Source organism: Hemibagrus wyckioides, linkage group LG11 (genome assembly GCF_019097595.1).
Source record: "Hemibagrus wyckioides isolate EC202008001 linkage group LG11, SWU_Hwy_1.0, whole genome shotgun sequence".
Taxonomy (NCBI): domain Eukaryota; kingdom Metazoa; phylum Chordata; class Actinopteri; order Siluriformes; family Bagridae; genus Hemibagrus; species Hemibagrus wyckioides.
The window spans coordinates 25,966,799-25,994,746 of NC_080720.1; the positions used below are offsets into that span (position 1 = coordinate 25,966,799).

Consider the following 27,948-nt stretch of genomic DNA (forward strand, 5'->3'; position numbering starts at 1 on the left):
TTTGTCAAATCTGAATTTATCTGACTATGTTAGGTCACTCGCTGTCCAGGACAGCGAAAGTTCTTTGAAAAAATTTTACTTTGAGGGATGAAACCAGATTGGGCGACCCGTACACACTCACTCGATGGATGGACGATGTGACTGGATGACCTCCGGTTGAGTGACCTGACATCTACACCTATCTGATAGAAAAAACGAGTGCTTCTAGCAACTGTACAAAGGGAGAGGACACAAACAGTTTCCTTTGTTTAGTCTCCGGTTGTTTGCTACCAGTTTGCTGACTTACATGCTAAAAAGTTAGCGTTACAGGAGAAATCATTTAACTTGTTCCCCAATTTCTGATGAGGTGGGCATGCACAAGAAATATTTAGACACGTAACAAACCATACCAACGAAAAAACAACTTTTTACAAACTTTATTTGATGTGAAGTGTGTGCTGCAAACGTGAGCATTTTTGATGATTGTTTCTGTCCAGTCCGCTCGTTATATTGTGTTTAACCACAGCTGTCATCAGGGTTTTTTTGTCTGGCAATGGCAGCAGGTATGCGATAAAACTTTAAATTGGTACTCCGTCGAATCTGTCACACAACAACACAACAAGATGGCATTTGCGTTCCTTGTGTAGCCGACTCTGTACTGGTTTGCACTGGCCACCTCCAGTTTTTCCTTTGTTTTGCCTCCAGCCAGCACTGTGACAATTGTGACGTCGCACAAAAAGGGTGCCAATCTTAGCACAATAACACAAATTACAACAGGTTTCCTCTACTGATTCACTACTCTACACTAGCACAGCTAATACAAGGTAAATGAGTTTCTCAATGAGAAGTAGGACGAAATTCTGTTGTTGATTCCATTTTATTTAACTGCCACTTACATCCAAAGGCAGGGCTAAACATTCCCTCTTTCCCTCTACTACATTAATAGAGATATTAATAGAGCTCAGGACCATCTTTGTGAAACAGTTTTCATACTGTTCCTATCAAAATTCTCATAAGATTCTCTCCCTTTCTTTACTATACACAAGAGACCAAACATTCTCCTCTGTGTTTAGCTCATCCGGCCATCCTAAACCCTCTCTCACAAATCCCTGAAGCCCTAGCTGCACTGTCACACCACTCAGATGTTGTGTTTCCCAGAAGCTAGAACCAACCGTCTTCATAGCAACTGCATGAAACATCAGTCATGTTGTTCGAAGCCAAAATTCAAAGGGCGGCACCTGACAGAGTGAATAATACTGAGAGAGATGAATGAACACAGAAATCATCAGGAGAGAAACAGATGGAGATAGCTCAAGTGTGTCTTCTGAACAAACAAAAAAGGAAAGCGCAAAATGAAGCCTGGCTCTGAGCTCAGCGTCTGATTCACACGCAGCTGTCAGAAGAATCCACTTCTGTTTGCCTTCAGCAAGAGTGATCTTTTCCCTTTTGTTCACTACAGATATAAATAGATATAACTCCAAGCACACATACACATCTATCTATCTATCTATCTATGCACACACACACACACACACACACACACACACACACAGCCTCGATTTGGTCATCTAATCCACAGTATTCGCCTAATCCAGAGTCAGGATTAGAAACTTGATTCACTCAATTCATCGAACACCAGTGTGTATGATCCCATGCAGCTTTCCACAATCATCAGTCTTCTGTGAGGCCTCTCTCCAAAATCACTGCTGAATAACTGAACATGATTTGTCATAACACAACGCTATTATTTTCTTCCATCTAGGAAATTCATTTTAAAATAACCCAAATGTCCGCTTGTAGAGAGAAGAGACAAATTTGCCCTAATAAACAAATGCGATGAGCGAGTCATCTCACTTAGAGAACTTGCCAGTGATGCATTACATGTCTTACTCAACCCCAACGCTCCTTTTAGTGACTTACTATCAACACGCCAAACCATGTTATGATTAACACCACCAGGGTTGCAGGTTTGATTCCCACCTCTGCCCCGCTGTCCATGTTCTCCCTGTGCTTTCCTTCAGGTACTCTGGTTTCCTCCCAGTCTAAAAACATGTGTTGCAGCTGACTTTCTTCTATAAATTAACCACACTTTGTGACTGTGTGTGTGTAGTTGTGCCCTGTGAAAGGTTGGTACCTTGTCCAGGTTGCCCCCAATTAACCTAGGACAGACTCCAGGTACCTCACAACCCTGTGCAGTATTCATAAAATGAACGAATATACAGTACATACACCGGCCAGGCATAACATTATGACCACCTGCCTAATATTGTGTTGGTCGTCATTTTTCTACCAAAACAGCCCTGACCCGCCATGCTCTGTGTATTCTAACACCTTTCTATCAGAACCAGCATTAACTTCTTCAGCAATCTGAGCAACAGTAGCTAATCTGTTGGATCGAATCACACGCCCAGCCTTCACTCCCCACGTGCATCAATGAGCCGGCCATGACCCTGTCACCGGTTCACCACTGTTCCTTCCATGGACCACTTTTGATAGATACTGACCACTGCAGACCGAGAACACCCCACAAGAGCTGCAGTTTTGGAGATGCTCTGATCCAGTGGTCTAGCCATCACAATTTGGCCCTTGTCAAACTCGCTCAAATCCTTACACTTGCCCATTTTTCCTGCTTCTAACACATCAACTTTGAGGACAAAATGTTCACTTGCTGACTAATATATCCCACCCACTAACAGGTGCTATGATGAGGAGATAATCAGTGTTCTTCACTTCACCTGTCAGGGGTCATATGATTGGTGTATTTCTGTTTTTTAAAAAATTTGTCAAAGTCTCATGAGCCAAAACTCAAGATCTCATATTCTATATTTCATTAATAATCATGCAGTCGTTCAAGCCAACACTTGATGTTGGCTATCCATGTACATATTTATAAAGAATGAAACCAAATGGACACCTAGCTATTATGTTAACTGACAAAACTGTGTCCAAACCAACTAGCAAAAGATTTAAGCAATTAATCCATCAGATGATTCACACCTTCACATCCTTAACGTACATCATACCCCTTAATTATGCAGTGCTCTTTAACTGAGCAAGAAATCTCAACAGCCAATCAGATGCTGACAGAGAGGTCCCTCTGTCCTAAACCAAGAAAATACAGAGGAAATTGGGACTTGCAGAAAGTCTCAAAGCCAAAATTTTCAACATCTAAACGCAAGAGATTCATTTATTCAGATGGCCTGCAGGAAATAACAGGCAGAGCAGACAACACAAAAATGTCTGTTTAAGATGTGTCAGTACCTGCAATCCAAATCGTCCCCTCTGGTTACATGTTGTTCGTGTTGCCCCTCTGCTCATTTCCATATTTTTGATCACAAGTTCCTCAGAAGTGTCAGTCTCAGTTAAAGTCATTAACCACCTCCCAAATCCGCACTGTCTGCTCTGCCTGCAGCTTTGGTTTATGTTTTTATTCTCGGTCAAAAGTTGCCTGTCTAACATTACAAACTAAGCTTTTTTGATCTTTTTATAGTTTGACAAAACAGAAACTAAGACAGATTTCATCACGGGAAGTTAACAGACTCGCATTATTTAGGAATTTAATACTGTTCCCAAGAAAAATTCAGTTACAGTTTTCCGGGATTTCACTACCACTTGACAGGAAGAAAACAAACCAGCAGGCAGATTTCTGGTTTGTCAGGATTAATTGGAGTATATTGTGAAACCTGACATCGTAAAGCCACAAAGAAATATATTCTACACATGGGCAAATACACTATATTGCCAAAAGTTTTGGGACACCTCTCCAAATCATTGAATTCAGGGGTTGGGCTTGGACCCTTAGTTCCAGTGAAAGAAAATCTTAATGCTTCAGTATACCAAGACATTTTGGACAATTTCATGCTCCGACCTTTATGGGAACAGTTTGAGGATGACCCCTTCCTGTTCCAACATGACAAGGCTAACCCCTGAAAAACAACACCTGAATTCAATGATTTGGAGTAGTGTCCCAAAACTTTTGGCAATATAGTGTATATCCCTGATAATGACATCTTAGATAATAATAAGTACCATTAACAGAAGAATCAATTCATATTTGTAAAGATATGATAGAGGTTCACATTCAAAAAACTGAATACTTTTTAAGAGAGAGTTGCAAATCAGGAGAAAACTTAATCCTATGACTAAGCACAGGAGCTTTTAGAAAGAGCATTTTCCCATTTTCTTGTTTCTCTGCCCAGTTCATACAGCAAAGACTTCAGTGTGATTTTGTACCAGGTACAAAAAAACCTCAGATCTGATGTTGGATCTTATCATCGTATTGAAATTCAGAGAAATTGAATTACATAAGGCTCATAACAACAAGATTGCGGCAAAGAATATCAGCCACTTTAGCAAAATGATATTTGTGTCGTATCACAATTATCTGAATATAATATCCCATATGAGTTTTCATATCATATTTGAGATTCAGACCATTATCTCTCCACATTGTGGGTGTGACAGAACTGTATTAAGTGCCACATTTGAGTTAAAATAGATCATCTTTGATGGAAATATTGTAAACCAAAAAAAGCTCTATATAAAATACAATGTACATGCCATTTTTAATACTGCCATGCAAGATATTCAGGGTTGCTTTTCCCTTGAATGTGAAAGGCAAATCGAAACCTAGACCGACAGGGCAACAGTATAAACACACACACAAAGCTGACAAGACACTAAAAGGAGCATTAGGTTTCAATTCCGGAAAATATCTGTTCAAATGTTGTTATGAGGCTTCCGTATGTTTACCATCACAGTAACTGCATCTTCCTGTATGGAACCCTGGGGCATTGAAATGTAGGTTAGCGCTATAATGAATGTGTTTGGAATAAAGAATTCCCAGCACAGGCGAATCGGGGGTATTAGCTTCGCAGAAACATCTAGTATTGCATGTTGCATTCAGATAGGGAAAGAAGAAGGGTTGCTGTGTACAGGGTTAGTCTCAGGTGTGGGGCTGTTCACATAGCAGCATTGCCTAAAGGAGGAATGCAACTGCCAAGGAAGGTCTGATGAAACATCAAGGAAACGTCACGATTCGTACTCGAGATGATTTGTAGTTTTCCAGCTATGTAGACTAGTGACATAGTCCTGTCATGACTGTCAGAGTTCAGCCTGTGCTGCTACTAGAGATGCTGAACTTGTTTCTGGATTTTATGCCAGTGATTAATCCATAACTGGACTTACAGTGAAGCAAACGCAGCTGCATTCCCACTGGACGATGTGGCTCGGATAAACCTGTTACAAAATCGCTGCGATAGTGTTTCAGCTAGAATTGCTTTTCTCTTTGAACACTTCAATAGTGAGTGTGTGTAATGGTCTACTTCTGGTGAATGTATAAGGCAACATCACAAACATAAAAGTGATTTATTTTTATTTATTTACACAGTAATTTCAAGTTATTCTTTATTTTGCGTCCTACATGGTGTATAACATAAGGCGGCTGTTACTCTGTGCTCTACATAAATAATGTAGGATATATCAGATTGAGTGACAAACTTAGCCGACATTAAATAAACCATTGTTCCCACTGTGCCCAAAAACTAATCACTGGTCCCTGTTGCATTTCTCCAAATGACCAGTCACTGCTGTTCCCAACAACCAATCACTGATCACCACTGTTCCCAACAACCAATCACTGATCACCACTGCTCCCAACAACTAATCACTGATCATCATTGTTCACAACAACCAATCACTGATCATCATTGTTCACAACAACCAATCACTGATCACCACTGCCCCCAACAACCAATCACTGATCACCACTGTGCCCAAAAACTAATCGCCAGTTCCTGTTGTTCCAATTACTAACCACCACAATTACATCAAGCAGTTCTATCACTGATCACATTTTCTCCAACACCTAATCTTTGTACACTATTTTTCCCAACAATTAATCACTGATCATTAATGTCCAAGAGAACCATCCCTGATCTCCACTGTTCCCATTGACCAACCACTAGTTCCCACTGTTACCAACAACCATTTGCAGAACACCATTGCTCCCAATGACCAATCACTGATTACCATTGTTGCCAATAACTAATCACAGGCCCCCCCTTGTTCCCATCAACTATTCACTGATCACTATTGTTGGTCCCACACACTTTATTGTGTAACACTCTTCTCTTACATTACAGAAATAAAGTAGAGGTTTTCCTGTTGTATATGTCCATTTTTTCTCATGCAGAACACTCTGATAAGCAAACAGTTAACTCTGTCAAGTTCTGCTATCTATTTAGCTACTTTCCGCTGAAAAGAGTTGGGCACACTGCCGTCAGTTGGCTTGGTTGGTGAGACACGCCATGTTGTTTGGTGTAAAATGCTATTTGTGAAATGGAAAGGACGACAGAGAGAGAGACAAAGAAACAGCGTGAGATGTGCAGTGATTGCTCAACTCACTCACTAAGTAAGTCCACACTGCATTTTGTTTGGAATCAACTGCACTGAGCCTTTTAGCATTCACTCAGTATGACACACGTCTCCTGTTTTTCTTGTTTGTTCAAATCACTTCTTGTCGCTTTTCCTCTCACACTTGAGTTTTCACAGTTGTGTACTGAGTGATCCATCAGCAGTCGAGCGCTCTCCCCATAATAACCATACAAAACATCCATCAGGGCAGCAGGACTCAGTGAAGGAGTGACGCAGGGGCAGACTCTGGGTACGAGGATGCAGGAGAAGCTGGAGAGAGAGCTAGACAGTATGCTTTCTATTCCAATCTCATTGCAATCAGCAACAGAGACATCCAAAATAATCACTGTGTGAGTGCCACATATCCATCCTGTTCTGTTCTCAGGATATGTATGTATGTGTGTGTGTGTGTGTGTGTGTGTGTGCATATTTTTGTATTTAGATGTGACCAAATCTCCCCACACTGATCAGGATAGGAATATCAGACAGTTTGTACCTTGTGGGTTGGTCCCTGCATGATAATGTTTGAATCAAGCTTTTATTTACAATAATTTTTACATACATTTTAGTGATTTCTTGGCTTGATTTAGCTGCAGCTTCTTTCAAAATCTGAGAAGCAACTTTCAAGATTCATGAGGTTTACTGTCACATGCACAGTGAAAACACAGCAGCTTAAACCTTACAATGAAATTCTTTCTTTGCAAATCTCCTTTATGCAAAAAATACACAAAATAATCAAACCCTGAGTTAATAAGTAAGGTGCGACAAACAGTGTAACAGTCAGTGATGGAGATGGGGAGTGAGCTAGTTTTTAGTGCTGTTTAGGAGTCTTGTGGAAAGAAGCTTTTCTTTTTTTTTTGTGGAAAACTACCTGAATCGATGAAAGTGTAAACACAAGATTCAACTTTTAAAGAAATGTAATTACTTTCTATGATAGCTGTACTCATGTTCCAGACATGTGAATGGATTTGGTTAAATGTGTGTGGTCATGACGTCACAGCGAGCGTCTTGGTCCAAATCCGCAAAAGAAATCTGCAGTGATGATAAACTGCAAGCTCCTCTGGATATCTGAGAAGTTTGCATGATGTTTCACCGTTACTTTCTGCAAAAACCTGGAAGGACTGGGAAAAGGTCCTCACAAGGATAGTTAGACAACCGTCAGAAAGTGTGTCGATTGTTCTACTTCCTGTGTGAAGGAGAGTTTAGTCTGGCACAGTGCATTACACCTGGATAAACTGTAATAGACTGCATGAAAATAGACGTATTCATCTTACTACGACTCAAATATATACACTTACATCATTAGTCTTCAGCAACCTGAAATGGAAAGCTATTTTCCTCTAGATTAGTCACTGTGATTGATAACGCAGGAGAAATAATATAACTGCATCCTTGGATAAAACGATCTCCTGCTTACACGCTCTGTGGCTAGTTGCACAATAGATGTATGAAACTTATAACGTGGGTGTAGCTTACCCACAAGAATGACGTACAAATTTCTCATTACATTATAACTTAAATTAAACTAATGTTAAAATTTGATAGATTTTCTATAATGAGTGACCCTTTCATGTTCAGCAACTGTCTCTCGTTAGCAGAAATGATTCTAATTGGCCATCTAAACACTTTGTATAAATGGGTTTGACTAGTAAAATCAATATAAATATCGATCATGGACATCTCAGTGATTGGAAATGGATTTGAAAAAGAGTTAAAGTTGGCTTTTTTTTTTTTTTTTAGCAAACCACCCCTTCACTGAATGAATCCTGCTTGGACTGTAGTGATGATGCATGTAAATAGTGGGTTGTATTTTTATAAATAAAAGTGTCTGACACACACTTCCTTCGGTATACACTGCGAGCAAGCTAAACCTGTTCTGTTTCTACTGAAGCGTGAGCCAATCGTATCTCAGCGGGTAAGCTCCAACGCGGCATGTTTTTTCTTACTCATTTCTAAAAATAGATGGATAGCTATTGTTTTAGTTTTGTTACAGAATACATCAGTATGTACAAAGCAGGACTGGGTGTGACCGCAATAATGTATTTAACCTAATTATGACTGGCTACATCATCCTTTTGGTTTTCCGATTGATAAGATTTGTCCTTGTAAGACTTAATCACATGAATTTTAGTAGCAACTAACCCATAGCCGAAAGGTGAAGGTGAGAGTAAATGAAAAGATGTTGAAATGCCAGTGTTTGCATAGCAATAGAAACATATGCATCATTAGTTCAATTTACTTAGATAATGTTTAACGTCTTGTTTTCAGGTTTAGGTTCTCAGGTTTTCTTTAGATTTAGAACCAGTTACATCACGAAACATTCAGCTCTGTTTACATGGCTTCTGCTGTTGTTACTGTGTGCCACTAGCACTGAACTCTTCGTGCATGTTTCTTTAATGGTGTTTAATAAACAGCATGAGCATGACTGAGTATGAGAGTACGGTCCCATCAAATGCACTTTGAATGAAGAGCAATGTATAGAGTACAGTGGCACGCAAGAGTTAAAGAAGTCCGAGTCCTCAGTGCTCGCAGAAGTGAAGTGTTCTCACTCTCTCTCTTAGTTTCCCATGCTTTTACATGTGTGCAATCATTCATCAGTTTTTAATAACCACGCTCACCGACATTGCTCTTGGGGTGAATGAAAAACAAAATTTTATTCAAAATTGTATTTCTAGTCCAAATACAGTGGGCCAGCAATAAAAAGGTTTTGTAATTTTTAACAAATCAAAACGCATAATCACTGACGACGTGATGTTCGGGGACGTTTATTTAACGTTTGCATGTTTTGTCTCCACCATCAATATATTTTCTTTTCACAAAGAAGCTCACTTTCAATTTCTGGCTTCTCAGTAACCTGACAAGCTCTACTGTTTTTTTTAAGTGCGCTTAACAAAAAAACAACAAAGAGAGAAAGCGATCGCAGGAGCTTATCTCATAGACAGATCCGTTATTTGCTTATAACAGGATGATTAGTGGGGTTTCATTTTCTACGTAAAGAGAGTTCACAATGGGATGTTTGATGCAATATAGCGTTCACCACCTGTTGGCTGTTGCCGTTTCTTTCAGCCTGGATCTACAGCATGCACTTCTTCCTCTCCAGGGATGGAAACAGGGTGTTTTCAGGCCTGTAGATCTGTGCTTTGTTCAGAAATGGAGGACTGAAATTGCCGCCATGAATTGCCACAAAATTTCAAAATGTGTTTAAGCAAGTTACATGTGAGTAAAGTGTCCTCTTATTGGTCAGTGTGCACCTGTTTGTGATCCAGGTTATGCTCTGCTTCTATTGCTCATCTATCTACATGGATAGTCAGCAGATTAGCAGATTATTATGGCTTTCTTTTCAGTTGTAGTCATCACTTCGGGTGGGAATTCATCATTTTCAAATAAAGAGCTTATGAGTGTGCTGAAAGAATTCTTCATCACCAATGATCCATCAGACACATTAACCCACGATTGATTGCACCCCATTAGCTAACTAAACACGCTACGTTATGCAGTTCCCACCATGCGCTGCTATACAGGTTGTTTAGTTGGCCTGAATTGCTCTCTCACCATAAGCGACCTGCTCGAGAGATCATCTGCAATCGAGGCGGCCTCGACACGATCGTTTCGATACAGATCTGAGAATGACTGCAGTGCTCAAATTCATGTCTAAACAAGCCAGGTTCCAATAAAAAAAAAAAAAAAAAACACCCTATATGAGCCAGGTGTAAATACGCCCACACTCAAGCAGTATGGCAAATACGAGTAGTATGGTAAATACGCCAACTGTCAAGTAGTATAGTATGTAGTTCACTTCGGCCACAAACCCTTAATCAAGCTTACTATCAACGTTATTTCGAATCACACTTTCTTTCTGTTAACATCTTGATCTTTTGAGGCTCTTCAAACTTCACAGCCATTGTCCTGATGTGGATCTCCTCAAGAACACTGCAGACACAGAAAACTAGTTCTCCCAAGATGAACACACAACCATCTCAGAGCATTCAAAATCATGTCTGTACGTTCTTAGTACAACAATCTATAAAAGGGGGCATCAATTACCATCTTGGAAAGCTGATTCAAGTGCAATTCGGTGATTTTCTCTGCACAGAGACACCTGATTCAACTCACCATTTAATTACCCAGCTTAGTAGCTAAAGTACCACTTAAACCTTTCACATGAAACCAAAGTGGCTCAAAAGGTAATTGCAAAGTATTCAAAAACTTTTTCACCCCTCACACAATTGTATATTCTCTGCATGTCGCTCGGATATTTTTAGAACGATGACGCCTTAAATGCTTTTTACAGAAGTGCGCTACAACTGCATTGTGCTCGTTACTAAGCAAATTACAATCACGGAGGATCTTATTCATCAGCGCTGCATCAGGCAAATCAGTAGAACAAGCACACACAAATTCCCCCAACCAGTTTCCTTGTTCGACAATTTAATCTTCGCCATCTGTGAGATGAGGCTCGTGTCTGGTTGGAGTGCATGTAAATCTGAGTGTACTATTAAAACAAGCTGAAAGATTCCATCTGAATCATATCGGAATCATCAATAAATATAGCAAATACTGCGGATGTTTCAGCATGTGATTAAATTTCTGTCAGTCGTTTGTTTATCTCAAATAAACATCTGCTCAAAATTAAATTATACGTAAGCATTTATGTATCTAGGTTTAAAAATAAAAATTTAATTAAGTCTGATATCAGGTTAAATCTGACCTAATAGGGTCTTAAATGTATTTTTCCAGCTGTCTACTTTTATACTGGCTTATCTTGTCTTTTACACCTGCATGAGTTAGAGTGTGTTTCATACAAATTAGATGTTCAGAAAAATTCTGGTGTGTCGTTATACATATGACGTGGTTCAGCTCAATTACACCTCCATACATTTTTAAAATTCCTTTGACATTATTAATGCATTGAATGGCAACAAAAGCCAACCGAACTGAACTCAGTTTAGCAAATATATGGCTAAAATCACTAAACACAACAGCTTGTTTCACAACTTTGACGCCCTTAAAATAGATGGAGCTGTATCTTTGGGCAAAAAAAACTATCCCACCAGAAATAAATGTGCAGTTTAGTATTGGAACAGTTTCCTGAGTTGCTAAACACTAACAAGGCGAGTGCCAGTCCATAAGACTATTAAATCTATTCATTAACACTCTACCTTTTCACACATTTAGATTTTATGGTCTAAATCGGGAAAGGACAGTGTAATTACACCCTGTCTACCACACACACACACACAAGCAATATCCATAGATCTGCCAAGATATGGATTAAACTGCCTCCTCTTCTATCACATGGCGGAAAGATCGTATTTCTGATTTGAACGCACATGAACACCACGCAGTTGTGATTACGAGTGAGGAAACTCAGGATATTCTTTTAGCTCCAAGTTTCTAAATTGGACGAATGTCAGTCAGAAAACATGGTGGAATCGATGAATGCAGCTCCCGTAGCTGGCGTTGTTGAAATTGAATGTTTACTCGTCTTAGACGTCAATTTCAGTCATTATGTGTTTGGCGTTTGTTGCAGCAAGTTTTAATCAGACCCTGGGATGTATAATGTATGTTAGAGCTGTGGCTTTGTGAGCGACAGCTCCATTCAAAATGACTCAGTACAACTGCTGACCTTTTCTCCAGAAGAAAAATCACACTCAGAGGGAAATGGTGCACAGCAGACATGTAAATTGAAGATATAGATATGCAAACTGGAAGTTGGACAAAGGGAAGAAAACAAGTGGACCAGATTTAGGAAGGAAGTGGGCAAAAGCAGATTAAAGAATCCAACAAATTATCGGTGGCAGATATGAAGCCAGGAGGCTCCCGAAAAGAGGCGACATCACAAACTGCAAATACATACAGCCTTGTGTATAACTCGACGGTAAATTATACACAACAGACAACTGACATGCTAACAGATGCTTTCTCTAACCATAAGCTCACGATATACACGACCTGTGAAACAGAACGGACAGCACATATTTCCACAAGGAGCACAGCACACTAGAGGTGTCAAAACAAATCTCACTATTCAAATACTATTCAAATTGACAGGAAAGAGCTTGTGTTTTACTTTCAGTTGCTAAATCAGACTCTAAACTGAAAAAGGTTACAACCAGTGGACTAAATATGAAGAGATATGTGACGCATCTCAAGAAACTCTGTGTGGAAACTGGATTTCATCAGACGATTCATGAATTCATATAGAAAATACATTGGAATGATAGCTGTGATAGCTGCAAGTAACTGAAATTTGGTTGCGTTTTTTAAATTGATATCCTGACCACTTAACAACAATGAAGATTAACCTTGAGACCAATTCCAGGAGTCAGAAGAAAATTGACACGAGTCTGACTTTTGTAGGTCATTCTGTTCCAAAAGGGCAAACATAACTTTTGAAAACAACAGTCCCCTCCAGAAGTATTGGAACATCAAGACCATAGATAGATAGATAGATATAGATAGATAGATAGATTCCATCACCTATGGATGTGTTACACAGGTATTTCTTGTTGCGAACCAAATGATCCACTGTGGTGACCCTGAACAGGGAGCAGCCGAAAGAACATCAACAACACAGGTATTTCTTGTTATCCAGGTGTGCTCTGCAAGACTGCAATTAATAGCTCTGAATGTCTATGCTTATTCTGAGCCCTGGGATTCACCAACATTAAGACCAGAGAGCTGTCTATGGTAGAAAAGCAAGCCAACCTAGGGCGGAGGTGAAAAATCAAAAAAGATGTAGAAAGCAAAAATATATAGAGGTGATACCACAAGATGCAATCCATCAGCATTACGAATTTAACTGAAATTTGACTAAATTTGAATACAAACCTCTCCAAAGTGTAGAGAAAGAAAGGATCTGCTTATGATCAGAAACATACAAGCTCATTTGGTAAAGCATGGTGGTGGTAGTGTCTTAGGGCTGCTTGTGGAGCACAATCACTAATCTTTACGGATGATGGTAGCAGGAGAAAGACTTCCCAAGTCTACAGAAACTGTCTGTCTGTCAATTTGCAGAGAAATGCATCATGCAGCATGACGATGATCCAAAACACAGAGCAAACAAACCAAAAGATTTCAGCATAAGTAAATTACCAGACCCTAACCCAAATCCCCCCTTTCCTGCTCCCCAAAAAATCGGGGCCATGTTGTTGTAGCATCTAGATGCAAATAACAGGAAATAAATCTTAAATTCTGATCTATTGTGTATAGTAAAAACAAAAGGATTGGTTCCATAATTTCCAAGGGGTTCAGTAGCCACCAGTCTGGCCAAGCTGCAGGAAACTTAATGCTTTTATCTGCAAGGTGATTACTTACATTACGTTAAAAATCCTCACAGTCCCACAGAATAATTAGTTTACTTTGGTACTGTCATTCACATCACCCAAAGAGGCAGCAGCACTCAGTGTCTCCCTGGGAGTCTTTTCACTGTAATAAATCTCAGCAAAGCTCTTTCAAGTAGCAAGCAAATAAAGTAGGTTAGCCTAAAGGCTTGATACTGTGTTTTCATTACACGCTGCACTTACCACCCACAAAGCAATACAGAACAGCAATACCTGAGTCCTTTGCTTTGGGATTTGGTATGTTAGGTGAGATTTGGATTGTTATGCGAGAGTCTTAAATCCCTTAGGAATGTAATAATTCACTTGCCAGTGGCAGAGATAAATGGCCATATGTCTCAAATGGTGTACCATGTGCTATAGAGTCAGCATTATGCAGTTTATAACAACTGATTTTTGTAAGATAACATTATCTTCAATTGAACTCTAACTCAGTCATAGAGTATCAGTGAGCCTGTGTCCACTTTAGCCTTGGATTCCTTTCCTTGGCTCCTCAGAGAGGAACTCAAGGTGTTTTATGTTCTTTTCTCCTCACCAGCTCTTACGAGAATGGTTATTTGAGTTATAGTAGCCATTCTGACAGCTCCAGTCCAGCCATCCAGTCTGATTGTTCTTCTCTGACCTCTCAATGTGTATCCACCTGCATTGCTGCCACTTACTTAATGATTTTGCATCAGTCCATGTAAACTCTAGAAACTGCTTTACATGAAAATCCCAGGAGATCAGCAGTTTCTGAATTTCTGTTTGATATGAACACTGACAAAACCAGTGACCTGTATGCACATTGTGTTGCTGCAAGATAGATAGATAGATAGATAGATAGATAGATAGATAGATAGATAGATAGATACTTTATTTATCCCAATGGGAAATATACAACTTCCAGCAGTATCCACAAGCATGGGTAAAAAGGTGATAAATAAAAAAATAAAATAAAATTGAAATATAACACAAAAATACTAAACACTGGAATTTAAGGGTACAAAATATAACAAATAAGATATAATAAAATAAACAAATACTACTACTACACTATATACTACTATAATATTACTGAATAAATGTGAAAATAATAAATAAGTGGCAGACAAGTGTTATATACACTCTCTCATTTTATATTTCAATCGATTAAAATATTTAATCACGATTAATCGCATGATTGTCATGAGTTAACTCGCGATTAATTGCAACTCAATCGCACATTTTTATCCATTCTAAATGTGACTTAAATTAATACTTTTTTAGTTTTTAATACTCTAATCAACATGGGCATGGACAAATATTGAAATGTATGTTGTTTATTATTAGTGAAACCATATTCAACATAGAGCATGAAGACTAGACATGTTTCAAAGGTCATAGAGATTTTTCTTGTTCATGTCTATTAAACTTGTGAAAAAAAGAACATAGAAAACAATTACTTCTTTCTTTGCACTGAGCTATTTACTTACACAAGGCTGTTAACATTTTCAGATCACTTTTTCTAAACATGCAAAGTGTACATTTATTACTGAAACCACCTTAAATATAGAGCATAAAAAATATAGACATGTTTTTCAAATAACTTGTTCATGACAAACACATGAAGAAAAGAACATAGAAAAAACACAGGTTCACATTACATCTCCGCTGAAAACAATCTAGTGTTGTCTGCCTTTGGCGAGGGGCAGGAGAGCTCTCTGTATCGGCTGTATGCTTCGCCATCAAGTGATATTTTAGACTCGACGTGCTGCGGTGAGAACTTAATTCACATCCACAATAAATGCAGACTTTTGTCTTGTCAACAGAACCATCAGACATGGTTTTATATATAAAGAAGACGTTTTTCTTTCTCAATTTCGGTTTGCTGCTGCATCTCCCATTTCCCAAACTACGGGAAAGGCCGAGGGTCAAAAAGAAAATGCACGCTGCGTTAATCGCGCGTTAATAAAATTAGTGCCGTTAAAATGAATTTGCGTTAACGCATTATTAACGTGTTAATTTTGACAGCCCTAATTATATTATATTTTATATATATATATATATATATATATATATATATATATATATATATATATATATATATATATATATATATACACACACACACACAGTGATTATATAAGCAAAAGGCAGAAACACAAGGACTACCACTGACGATCATTTTTGTGTGATGGACCGCGGCCTCAAGGACAGCGGTGACATTGTCATAGCTAAAAGCACTCTACACTTATTGTAGCTCATACTTTTAATGTACCATTTGTGTTAATCATCCTCTAGCCTATCATCAGTGTCACTTATGTCCACAGAATTGCTGTCAGCTGGATATATTTTTGGTCGATGGACAGCTTTTGACCCAGCAGAGGTCTCGGCTGTGCTAAGAATGGTCCATCATCGAAATAACACTGTCAGTGGTGGGCCTTTTCCACTGGCGGAGGGGGATGAAGAGAGCTGGCAAAATGTGCACAGTAGAAGGGCTACAGTGAATAGATATATAGCTACAAAATGAATATTAGGGTAAGTACCTGGTAAAACAGACAAACAGTGTTGACCCAAGGCATGTGGATCTAATAAATTGGCATAAATTACTGAAAATACTTTTGTTTGCTAGGAGATGCCTTAGCTGATTGTAATGAGAGGAGACAGGGAGCATTTCTAGATCACACATTCATGTGTATCTATGGATCTGGACATTTTAATTTCCTCTACCCATGTGTACATTTTTAAGTTATTAAATCAAAATAAAAGGAGACCTGTTATATGGGGAAAGAAAGTACACCCTTCTTCAAGTCTACATTTTTATTTATCAGGGCCTAATTAAAAATTGTGAGACCCTCACCAACTTCTATAAACAAAAACACACATTCACTTTAATAGGCATACCTGTACACTTGCTGATTTATTCAGTTATCCAGACAACCAATCATATGGCTGCAGCACAATGCAAAAAAATCAGAAACAAGTTGAGAGCTGATGTTCACATCCGACATCAGAATGAAGATTATTTAACCATGGCATGGCTGTCGGTACCAGATGGGCTGCTTAGAGTATTTCAGAAGCTGTTGATCTCCTGGGATTTTCACACACAACAATCTCTTGAGTTTCAACTGAATGGTGCGAAAAACAAAAAACGCTGAGTGAGACAGAGCTCTGTGGAAACACTGGTGAGAAGACAGGACTAAGGAAAATGTCCAGATTGGTTCAAGGACACAGTAACTCATATAATCACTCTTTACAAGTGTGGTGAGCTGAAAAGCACCTCAGCCATGCACAAGATTCATCCGGTTCCATTCCTGTTAGCCAAGAACAGGTATCTGAGGCACAGAATGTCCGAAACTTGACTGTTGAAGAAGAAAAAGTTTGGTGCCTGGTGTTTTCCCAGTCCTCAACTGCCTAGTTTCAGTTAGTCTGTGCCCAGGATACCATCAGATTCTTGCTGTGGATTATTCATGTTGTTCACTATAGACTTCCTGTCAACTGAGACAAGTCTGGACTCTCCTCTAACCTCTGCTCAGAGGATATTTTTTTTTTTGTTTTTCATTACATTAAGCAATGTTATAAAGGAGAGAGGACCACAATATCTCCAACAGACTCAAACTCCTACAGAAATTACACAGTTATTAGTGCTAAAGGTTGTTCTACATGCTATTGAATTATATACTTACTACAACTGCATAATGCATTTTTTTTTTAATTGTTGTGTTTTGTTTTCACCCGATGTTATTGGTTTTTTTATGATGTGATGTTGGTGAGGTCCACACAAAACGTGATTTATGCTTCAATTTAAAAAAAAAATTAAAATTGAAGAAGGGTGTACTTTCTTTTTCCCATGACGGTGGATTAAATACCCTTTTAAAGTATAGAAAGGGTTTTCGGTTCCAGCCTAAGCAGGAACTCACGTCATCCCTGAACCTTTTCTATCTGAGAATAGCTTATTCAGAGGCCTTCCGCTAGTGCAACAAAACTGTCTTTTAAAAAAAAATGAAGAGCAACACGTGGCTTTCAGTTCACTTTAATAGGCCTATCATTTGTCCCTCTCACTGAAACTTCCAGTAGTGTCTATTTTTAGTAAGAGTCATTCTTTTTTCCTGGCACTGAGTAGGCACACTAGCCTGATTAAATATTGAGGCGCTATTTTCCCCAGATGGTTAATAAAAGATGCATCAGCCACACATGCTGAGCAGCTCATCACTCCGCACCCGGGCTAATGGATTCACATGGTCTATGGATTTCTACAGAGCGGGAATGCAGATACAATATGAGAATGTGCACGTTGATGGCAATTTTGTATAATATGATCGATTCCAGTCAGTTTCTTGTCTAAAGAGCTGGTAAAACTCAACCTTAACACCACCTGAAATCGTTTTCCGACCTCATCGGCTCAGATCCCTGATTACACAGCGTACATTTCTTCCGTATTAAACCGCTTAAAATAAGCAATTCTTTCTTGTAAGCAATGTTTCAGTAACTTCACCCACATTTAAGGGTTTCTGTTACATTTCACCTCGCCCTCCCCCACACCCAGTTCTAGTTGAACGAAAATGCTGAGTCAGGTACTGACTAGCAGCTAGCTACACCAGCAGGATTTCCATCTCTGTCTCCTCTCATGTGGTTTGCCAGTACTGCTGCAGGAGGGAAATAGTCCTCTGTGAATGTCTGCTGCATAGAGACTATATCTCCTGTATCACTTTCACAAGCCAAGTGAAACTCACTGGGCAAAACCAAACAAAAAAGCTCTCATGTTATATTTCCTGCCAATGTGGATAGGTGCACCAATACAGCACTTCTACTGAGGAAAGCTGAGAGCAAACGGAATCAACTCAATATCTTGTATTGATGTCTGAAGCCACATTTATATCGATTAAAAACCTTATTAAATAAATCATTTTAAATATTTTCTTACTTACTTCCTTTCCGACTATCTTGCTGAATCATTCACTGTTGTAAATGTGCGAATTGTTTTCATTTACCCTGGATTGAATCGGCCCGGAAAGGTTGCCTAAATGCAATGTAAATGTCTTCAGGATTTCATCTAGTTCTGCTGCACAGAAAGGTTTGATTGCCGGCCATCAGAGTCACTTACCAGTAAGCCACAGTGTTCTCTTACACCAGATCTTCTAGTTCCTGCTGACTGTAGACTGCACTGTTTTCTCTCGAGGGCATGCTTAGGAGTAAGTGTTTTTATTTTTTATTTTTAAAAAAAAAAAAACCCTGGAAGCCTATTCTGATTTGAGATTTAAAAAGGAATAATTCAGAGGATGGTGTGTGAGCTTGATTACATTTAAATGTTAATTACACCTTGTGTAATATAATCTGTACTTTAAAACACAAAGCTTAATTCATTATGCAGTCTGCTGAATGAATTGCTTGATATGCATGCATCAAAGGATACAATACACAGTTTCTTTAAAGCCTTATTTTCAGAGGTCCACATTACAGAGCTGCACCGGAGCAATGCCATGTTTGCAGTCAGCGCCATTAAGCCATGGAAAAGTGGTCACAACTTCTTTGAGCTATGCAAAAGGACATACCTCCCTGCCTCAAACAATCAGGTTCACCTACAGCACCATAGATATGCACTGGTCACTATCAAGCTTCTGAAGGAATAAACATCAGTTCATTAGTGCACCTCTGCACACGATGCTTTGAACACAGAAACATAAACCAGCCTTTGTGCATTCATCAAACAGCGATGCACATTTTCAGGACTCTATTTCTGCTTTTAACTGAAGACAAATTAAGGGCCCATGAACCGCCTCTGACAGAAGTGCAGGCTGTAATTAAAATAATTAGTTTATAGCAGTTGTTTTTTATGGTTACTATATAAAACAATAACTGCTATGAACTAATGAGACAACCGACAGAGCAAAAATAAACAACATCTAATAAGAAAATCTAATTTTATAACTGATAATACAGTACTGAACATATAAGAAGTTTAATTTAATATTTATGAAAGGAGTCTTTCATAAAGGAGTTTCAGAGATTTGTAACAGACAGTAACCTTTCCACAACAAGAGAGTATTCATTCATTTCCAGCGTCACTTTAACTGTTTTCTGCTCATTTTGAGTAATGCAACTGATCATGCCTTGTGTATGATACATCGTCCAACTGAAAAAAAAAATGTAAAAATTGTGGTACAGGTAAGCGGTGGCTTAGTGGTTAACATATCATTCTTGCACTACCAGGACTGGGGTATGAATCCTGACTCTTTACACATCTCCCAGTGCCTCAAGGGCTTCCTTCGGGTACTCCAGTTCCTTCCCCTATGGCCTACTGGTGGTCACGGCAGCTCTCATTGTCGGGGCCCGGGTTTGATTCCTGAGCAGGATGCTAACCCAGCCACTGAAGAGTTCACTCTCAGTGCCGATCCCAAGCCCGGATAAAATGGGAGGGTTGCATCGGAAAGGGTATCCGGCGTAAAACCTGTGCCAAATCGAAAAAGGTGGACCAAATGATGTGATTTAATGACCCCAAACAGGGAGCAACCCAAAATCCTGTTCCTCCCTCTGTAAAATGACTCATATTGTGTGAGTGTGTTTGATTTTGCCCTGTGATGGATTAGCCCCCCCGTTCAGGGTGTACCCTGTCTTGTACCCGTCGACGCGTGGGAACTGGATGGATAGATGGATACAAAAGAAATAAACCTGTTGAAATTAGCACTTCAGGGTAGGGATGGCCTAAAGCAACACACCACGCCATCATTGCGTATTGGCCAGCAACAGTACTTATACGTCTACCTGTAAAGGAACCTCACACCTATATTCATCCCATCCCTCTTTTTCAATCCACTAAAACATAACGTTGAAGCAAGACTTAAAGGCTTTAGTGGACTTTCCTTGTAGTAATGTGCCCTTGAAGACTATCAAGTGCAGAGAAGGAGCACCTTTAACCTGACTGCCCCTACAGTCGGACGCGCCCCTCTCCGAGTCTCGCGCTTTCGCTGCAAATCTACCAATAAATAAACCTTGTAACTGAAAACCTGTTATTAAAAAACGGATCTTTTACTTTTTACTCAAAATCTACCTCTCCTGTCAGCGACATTTACGCTATCTACACCCCAGTGCATTGCCTGTATGCCGTGGACAGCCACAGAGCGTGAGGTAAATCCTGGGCAACGTCAGCGAGGAAAACAGATGGCCTTTTCCACAAACCCTACACACACCCCGAGCACATTCAGAGCACAAGTCAGCACATTCTACCCCAACTGTCCCATCACTGACCACATGTACGCGTAGTTTCTTTGAACTGTGTCAAAACTTTTAGTTACAACTATTAAGGTAAAAAAAAAATCTGCGTCTTAACCGCGTTATCGCGACGCGGTGGAACCAAAAGGATGCTGCGAGCATGTGTGTGGAAAACACAAAAACCCCTACATCCTAGCAAGGTGCATCGTGTTAAAACATTCTGCAGAACAGGTTTACTATTCATTCTGAAAATCGACAGGAACGCAAACGATGGTTTAGTAGCGAAAAGACACCGCAGTGTCCAGCTATTGTACTGTTGTAGCTACTAACGTTAGCTACCGCGCGCGCGGCTACACAAAGCCATTCCCTTTTATTTGTCCAGTATACAATCGGCAAAGCAAGTAAACAACGTATGTCAGTCTCGCTTGCGTAAGATGAAACTTTCTGGATTTCTTTTGCATTCGTGCCGGTACTTTCCGCAAATCGCACTTTAAATCCCGTCCAAACCGTCCCGCCAATGCATCTCTTATTAAACACACACACGCGCGCGCGCGCACACACACACACACACACACACATGTACAGAGCAACCACAAGCCAACTTTCCAGCGAGCTGCTAGCTAAACGTCAGGCTTACCTTGCGGCTCGCTTTCGAGCGGATCGGACAGCGAATACAGCAGCGGTGAACTTCGTGCTCTGCTGCGGATCCTCAACATGCGAAAGTTTTATTGTGAGAATGCGTGGTGCTTGTGTTCGGCAGGCCTCCCCGGGTTTCGTTTCGTCCTCTAACCTCCTCTGCTTCTGCTGCTGCTGCTGCTGCTCCTTCGCCAAGGGCTGCGGCGTGACGTCATCGCCGCCCGGACAGGACCGTCACGCGCAATGTTCAGGCGTCAAAACACAAATCACGAAAAGCGCATTTTAAAGCGACTTTTAATGAACGTGCACGTGAACGTGCTTGGTTGTGTGCATTTTTTGGACACAATTCGCACACTATCCAGAAATTACTTTAACTAATACATAGTCAGAGCTAATTTTAGTGAATGTTCTCTACAGTGCGTGTATCCTCTTATCGCTGATGTGTATATCTGGGCTGTCTACAGTAAAATAGATACTTTATTATTATATTGAGGGAAATCGCAGATATTGTTGTGTGCAGTAAAATGACTGAGCTCTGTCGCATACATTTTTCAAGTGTCAGGACACACGAAGATTTGTGTTTTATTACCAACGGACAATAAAAATTCTAATAACAGATCTGGAGAGGAAATCTATCCAACCTGTTAAGTGATAATTATGGCAAGACATTTTTAATCGCGGAGCACCATTAGCATCATTATTCAGAGCTGAGTCAAGGAGATTGAGAGCTTCTATTACGCAGCCAGATGCGCTAATAATGTTTGGAAATATGAATATGAATGCAGCGAATGAATCCCCGAATTATTAAACAGAAATCATAAAACAACCTGCTGTTTTGATGCATCATTTACATGCATTTGGTCTGATTATGCTCTGGTTTGACTGCGAGTCAGTTTAGCATAATATTTAGATCAAAACCTAGCGGTCATCCCCACAGCCAATACTAAAAGTGTTAAAGTCATTAAATAGACCAGCTATCACTGCAAGATGGACGGAAGAAAAAGTTGCCCTTGATACCAGACTCCCAGCAATTTGCTGACCACATCTATTAAACTTGAGTAAACCTTGCTAATCTAAAGAAGCAGCAGTTCTATGTTGAACTACTTAAAGGTTTTGAATACTGTGAGCCAGCCACTGCCGGGACATGTGACCCTCAGCTACAGAGCTCTCAACTACTCTATATTGCCAAAAGTTTTAGGACATCTGCCTTTACATGCACATGAATTACCCATGCTTTGCTGCTATAACCGCTTCAGTTCTTCTGGGAAGGCTTTCCACAAGGTTAAGGAGTGTGTTTAAGGGAATTTCTGACCATTCCTCTAGAAGCCCATTTGTGAGGTCAGGCCTGTTGGACGAGAAAGCCTGGCTTGCAGTCTCCACATTCATACCAAAGGGGTTGAGATCAGGACTCTGGTGCAAGCCAGTCAAGGTCCTCGCTCATCCATGTCTTTATGGACCTTGCTTTGGAACAGGAAGGGGTCATCCCCAAACTGTTCCCACAAAGTTGGGAACATGAAATTGTCCAAAATGTCTTGGTATGCTGAAGCATGAAGATTTCCTTTCCCTGGAACTAAGGGGTCAAAGCCTAAACCCTGAACAACAACACCGAAATTCAATTATTTAAATGAGGGGTGTCCCATAACTTTTATAGTGTACTTTATCCTGGTCAGTTGTATGATAAATTCAGAGACTATCAAAGAGGGAACACTGAGAGCAAGGCAGGAATACACCTGAATGGGATTAATCCATCTCAGGGCACCATGCACATACAAACACACATTTATCATCAGCCATAGCAGATCCATTTATCTTTCTCTCTCTACACATATAGTAACCTGAGCTCTGGATTGAACCAGCAACCCTATGAGGACCCTTTGAGGTGGCAACACTACACACTGCACCACTGTGTGTACTCTCAAAATGCATACTGATGCAACTTGTTAAATAATCATTGACTTATGAATTAAGTGGCAATGCAACCTTAATGCAATCATATCCCATTTAATATTCAGATTATTTAAAATTTCTCATATGCATTTCAAAACCATTCCCTGTGTAGGTGATACTTAGTGTTTGGTGTCTTATATACTATCCTATGATAAACATGTTTGTCCTACTCACACCCATCATTACCTCCCAAACCTGTTTCAATTAGGATATTTCAACTCAGTAACCTCTGCCAACCGAGCCATAAAAAATTGGGATTTTCCCTTATGATCTAGCAGCACCCCCTGCTGTTTGTATACCATACAACAAGTTTCAAACGATCCAGAATTTAAGCAACACAAACTCAGACAAGAAAGCGCTGTATAGTATTAAAATAAATATGTTTATAACATTTATAAAACTAATAGTCCATGTGCAAAATGCTGCTGTTGCAAGTGTCTCAAGTCCATGAGAAAAGAATCATTTCCTTCCACGATGGTTCTACAATTCTGTATCATCTAAGGGTTTCAGGTCCAATGTTCATTACACAGTAACAATCTCCAGGTATAGATTTAGATCTGATAAGCTGTCATCTCTGGGCCACCTCCAGTTTTGTTTCGGATGCAGGAAGTGCATCGACGACTTCCCCACACATGAACTGCTCCTGAAAAATAAACAATAGTTCTAATCAGTTGTGACCTTGCTACTGTAAGGATTTATTTGAATGAGAGATCAAATAAATCCTTGGGGAGATACCTTTGGACTGCAATTGCCAGAAATCATTCAAGCACTCAATTCTCCACAAGTGATCAGTTGATAAATTCAACAAAACAAACTTCATGTTAAAATTAGAAAGAATAGCTAAAAGTAGGTAGAATCACTCTGGACCCCCCATATCCAGCCAACTCCCTTTTTAAACTAGGAGTAGGGGATTGGTGGTTCAGTAATTTAGGACATTGGACTACTGATCCCAAGGTCATGTGTCCAAATCCCACAACTGCCACCACTGGGCCCTTAAGCAAGGCCCATAACCCTCTTCAATGTAAATGTAACCTTTTGCTCTGTAGCCAGTGCTAGAGAGCACAAAGCACCAGGACATCCAGGCAGAAGAACAGTTTCTTCCCATAGGCCATTCGTCTACAGAGCAATTAACCTTTCTTTTAACTCCCCCCAAAGCATTATTGTAAAAATCTCATGTACATATGTAAATTCCATCTTAATTCATTACCGTACATACCCCTTAATACCTTGCACATATGCCTTTTGTGTTCCATGTATGTCTACCTTTTTTTTAAAAAAAAACAAAAAAACCCCCAATATATTACCCTTTTTTTCAGTTTATATTTTGTACGCATCACTGTAATGTTCTGTATACACTTTTTCTCCAGCACCAATAAAATACATGTCTGTGTGTGTGAGCATCTGAATCTCTTGGTTGTTCATTTGCATGCCATATAGGTCACAGTTATAGAAGAGAAATGATTTATAATCACACTATCTGGTGTCATCCAGATGAGGATGGGTTCCCTTTTGAGTCTGGTTCCTCTCAAGGTCTCAGAGAGATTTTATTTGCCACTTTTGCCTCTGGCTTGCTCACTAGGGGTTAAATTTAAAATACATCATTTATATCCTGACTTGACTTATATATTTCTGTAAAGCTGCGACTGTCCATAGTAAAAAGCACTACACAAATAAAACTAAACTGAAATTTAATACTAAGCTCACAAAATGTTAAAATGTTGGAAGTGTCTGGGAAAAAAATGTTAGCAAATTGTACTGCTATAAAATCTGAAGATGTCTTGCCTGAGACAGTTGCTAAGCAAGCTCATTAAAATACCGTATACAATATGAAAGAGACGTTCATTTTCCCATGTCACAACAACAGGTCTATGTGTAACAGCATGCACTATACTAGCTCTGCACCCTGTGACATACATTTTCCCCTCATTTAGCCCATGTGTTGGTGATACAGAAGAAACTAGCCCTAGGGGACACCATTGAAAATGTTCACTTTGAGACTTACTATTATATATCGCAAAATAAGGTTCTTTCAAGATGGAGTATAGAAACTTAATACAAAGGTAAAAAACAAACAGAAGAAGTAGAAACAGAAGAAACACCACAAAACAAACATAAGAAGAGTACTAATCAGTTCATAAAGGGAATTTGAGACACAGCCAAACTACTCTGAACTACTTGCCTTGTCATAAATTACTTTGACAATCAGTGAGCAGCTTGGACAGGTGGCCACCTCCTCACCATTCTCCAAATCCTCCTGTAAAATACAAGGGTTACATTTTTTGATTTATAAATCATATAGATACTAGTGACAAAGTTAAGACAAAAAGTTTATACAAGTTTAAACAAGTCATTTATTCAGCCAGCATCTGCTAGCTATTGTGTAACGAAGATTTGAGATTTTTATCTACACTATACGACCAAATGTTTGTGGAGACCTGACCCACTGACCATCATATCCATATGTGCTTGCGGAACATCCTATTCCATATTCCGTCCACCATTTGCTGTTACAATAAACTTTCCACCTGATTTTGGAATGGGGTTGAGAGGATTCGGTCATTCAGCTGTAAGAGCATTAGGAATGTTAGGCACTGATGTCAGGTGAGACATCTGGCACACTCAGTTCAGCCACTACTAAGGTGTTCAGTAGGGTTAAGGTCAGGGCTCAGTGAAGGCTACTCTTACACTTCAACCTTGGTAAAAAGGTGTCTTCATGGACCTCTCTACAAGGCATGTCATTGTGTACAAGGACAATGTCATGCTGGAACATCTAGTACGTTTGAGCCCCTTAGTTACAGTGAAATCTTAACGTCAGAGCATATTAATTGTTTGATTTTAATTATTTGAGAACAGTTTGGGAAGATCCACTATCTATGTGTGATGGTCAGTTCTCCACCATCTTTTGGCCATTCTATCTATCTATCTATCTATCTATCTATCTATCTATCTATCTATACTTATCTGGACGGAAGTAAAACCTTCGCTTTAATAAATACATTATGAATATAATCTCTTTAGTAATAAAGTAGTTAAAAAGACAGCATCTGAGTATAAATTGGAGTAAATACTAATGACCCTGTAACGCAATGCAGTAAGTAAAGTAGCCGGCTGGTGTAGTACAATTCATCGCATGACTTACCTTCGTGATAGCAAATCTGTCTCCACAGGGACACGGGAAGTAATACGTTTCTGTTTCTTCGTCGTATTCGAAGTCTTCAATTTCAACCTCGTCGTGAAAAACCGACATTTTAAAGTCTTACTACTCAAGAGGGTTAAGTTTCACGCGGCTTCGGCACTGAAGGGCGCAGACATATGACGTAAGAGCATTTTTAGCCAAAGTGCTAAGATGTACACGGCCACTAGAGGCTACTGTGTGGATGTTATATTTTACTCTATCACACAAAATCAACACCATGGTTTCTAAAAGTGCGTCTGGAGGATCGAGGACATTGGTAATTTTAAGAATTTTTCTGGTGGTGAAAAGAAGCTGTAATTAATATAGTCGAAGCACTAGCTCAGATGGTGGTCTCAGATCGAATGTGTTCAATCTATGGAAAGATCAGGAAACAACCTCCATGGCTCTAATATACGCTATATTGCCAAAAGTTTTGGGACACCCCTCCAAATCATTGAATTCAGGGGTTGTTTTTCAGGGGTTGGGCTTGGCCTCTTAGTTCCAGTGAAAGGAACTCTTAATGCTTCAGCATACCAAGACAATTTGGACAATTTCATGCTCTTAACTTTATGGGAACAGTTTGGGGATGACCCCTTCCTGTTCCATCATGACTGTACACCAGCGCACAAAGCAAGGTCATGGATGAGTGAGTTTGGTGTGGAGGAACTTGAATGGTCTGCACAGAGTCCTGACCTCAACCAGATAGAACACCTTTGGGATGAATTAGAGTAGAGACTGTGAGCCAGGCCAAAACTGGGACATCTGCCTTTACATGCACATGAATGTAATATGGAACTGGCCTGCCATTTGCAGCTATAACGGCTTCAACTCTTCTGGGAAGGTTTTCCACAAGGTTTAGGAGTGTGTTTATGTGAATTTTTGACCATTCCTCTAGAAATGCATTTGTGAGGTCAGGCACTGATGTTGGATGAGAAGGTCTGGCTCACAGTCTCTGCTCTAATTCATCCCAAAGGTGTTCTGTCGGGTTGAGGTCAGGACTCAAAACTGCAAACAAAAAAAAAAACGATCAATGATTTGGAGGGGTGTCCCAAAACCTTTGGCAATATAGTGTATTATAAACTAATTAATCAAATTTTCATTAAGTAAGTCTGTACTGAGAGGCTCAGCGGAATGCATTTTTGCAGTTATTTTGCAAGAATTCGCTGAAAACACTTGCCATAAACTAGGGATGCACGATATTTATCGGACCGATAAATTATCGGCCGATATGGGTGAAAATGACATCATTTTTATTGTCCCTATAAATAAATTAAATCCGATAACTAGATC

At 39.6% G+C, this 27,948-nt stretch overlaps 2 protein-coding genes across 2 annotated transcripts in view; both read right to left on the reverse strand.

Moving 5' to 3' along the window:
* The window catches only part of nck2b (NCK adaptor protein 2b), a 45,033-nt gene extending 23,286 nt beyond the window's left edge, over nt 1–21,747 (reverse strand). Inside the window, exon 1 of the mRNA XM_058403853.1 lies at nt 21,538–21,747. The gene's annotated coding sequence lies outside the window, so the exon portion shown is untranslated. The remainder of the gene's footprint in view (nt 1–21,537) is intronic.
* Nucleotides 21,748–23,505: 1,758 nt separating this feature from the next.
* On the reverse strand, nt 23,506–26,801 carry dph3 (diphthamide biosynthesis 3). The gene is made up of 3 exons (XM_058403854.1): nt 26,623–26,801; nt 25,663–25,737; nt 23,506–24,126 (listed from the first exon to the last, which is right to left on the reverse strand). Exons 1-3 carry the CDS (start codon nt 26,728–26,730, stop codon nt 24,052–24,054), a joined length of 258 nt encoding a protein of 85 aa, XP_058259837.1. The 5' UTR covers nt 26,731–26,801; the 3' UTR covers nt 23,506–24,051.
* Between the last annotated feature and the right edge of the window lie 1,147 nt (nt 26,802–27,948).